Below are 1502 nucleotides of genomic sequence, written 5' to 3' on the forward strand. Positions count from 1 at the left end.
TTTATTAATTAATAATAATATAAAGTTAATTAATTTATATAATTATAATCTATATTAAAAATTAAAAACATAAAAAATATAATAACAAAATATTATAAAAGTTAAAGGCTAAAAACTGAAAATATCAAAAAGGTTAAAAGTGAAAAATAATACATGGGAGGGGTATAGAAAATGTAGGGGGAAGAGTGTAGGAGGGGGTGGGGTTAGAAAACCCCAACTATATCAGTTGTTAAGACACCAATTAAGCAGCCAAAAGTCAAAATGAGCAGCTCATGAAATTGGAAAGAGATTAGCGATTTTATTAGCTCAAATGTAATCTAAGTTTACCTGCATAACCACAACAGAAGGGAATTTCTTGGCACACTCCTCCATCAATTCTTTCCCCAAAGGTGCAGCACCCGACCCGATTTGCTTCAGTGAAGAAAGATCAAACTTGTTCACCACATCCTGCTTAGCTAAAGCAAGTATAACTGGTGGAACAACCCACAAATGTGTAACTCTATATTTCTCAATGTTCTTCAACATCCCTCCAAAATCAAACTTTCCCATTGACACAACGGTATTCCCCTCCTGTAACTGAGAATATAATACAACTCCAAGTCCAAATATATGAAACATTGGCAAGAAACACAAGAAAACATAACCCTTTTCCCCCAATAATCTTTGATCAGAAGCTAACATTTGTGAAATTGAGATGAAGTTCCGGTGGCTCAAAATGACACCCTTACTAACACCAGTTGTCCCAGATGAGTACAACAAAGCAGCGGTATCGTCTCCTCGAATTGAAACTTTAGGAAGTTCTGAGACTGACCCAGATTTTGAAATCAAATCTTTATATGAAATACACCCTTTTCTTGAACTTTCTGATCCTAAAAACACAACCGGTAGCCCAAAGTTTTCGACTTTTTGGTACAATTCTTGAACAGTGATGATGAGYTTTGGGTTAGAGTCTTTGATTTGCTTGGATAGCTCTCGGACAGTGTACTGGGGGTTGACAGTGGTGGCGATGGCGCCGAGAGCGATGATTGAGTATAAGCAAATGGGGTATTGGATTGAATTGGGGGCGAAGATGAGAACGACGTCGTTCTTTTTAATACCTAGCTGGGTGTTCAAGGCATAAGAGATCTTGGCGACGGTGGTTCTCAATTCAGAAAAAGTGAGGGTTTCGCCGGAGTCGGAGTCGATTAAGGCAGGTCTGTTCGGGTAAGATGATACGTTGCGGAAGAGGAAAGAAGTCATTGATGTGTTGGGGTCTGCTGGGATGACTAGTGGTGGCCGGAGTGATCGGAATATTCCGTCGCGGCCATACCCGGATTTCTCCATTGGCTCCCTGCGTTTGCTACTCCGATTGTGTCAAAATGGTATCGACGGAAGCAACTTATGCACCAAATGGTTTGCAAAGTAGTCTGCATCCACATTTCTTGACCATTTTATGGTGTTCAACTTTGCGGGCGGTATTTGTCGCATCTATCTTTCCACGGTAAAAGTTACAGGAACATATC

General features: G+C 39.8%; 1 protein-coding gene across 1 annotated transcript in view; it reads right to left on the reverse strand.

The window, feature by feature from the left end:
- LOC112522231 (4-coumarate--CoA ligase-like 7) overlaps window positions 1-1502 on the reverse strand; it is a 4811-nt gene extending 3309 nt beyond the window's left edge. Inside the window, exon 1 of the mRNA XM_025131332.1 lies at window positions 328-1502. Coding sequence (XP_024987100.1) covers window positions 328-1323 — 996 coding nt within the window. The 5' untranslated portion in view covers window positions 1324-1502. The remainder of the gene's footprint in view (window positions 1-327) is intronic.

The sequence above is a fragment of the Cynara cardunculus genome, assembly GCF_001531365.2.
Source record: "Cynara cardunculus var. scolymus isolate 2C chromosome LG 11, CcrdV1, whole genome shotgun sequence".
NCBI lineage: Eukaryota > Viridiplantae > Streptophyta > Magnoliopsida > Asterales > Asteraceae > Cynara > Cynara cardunculus.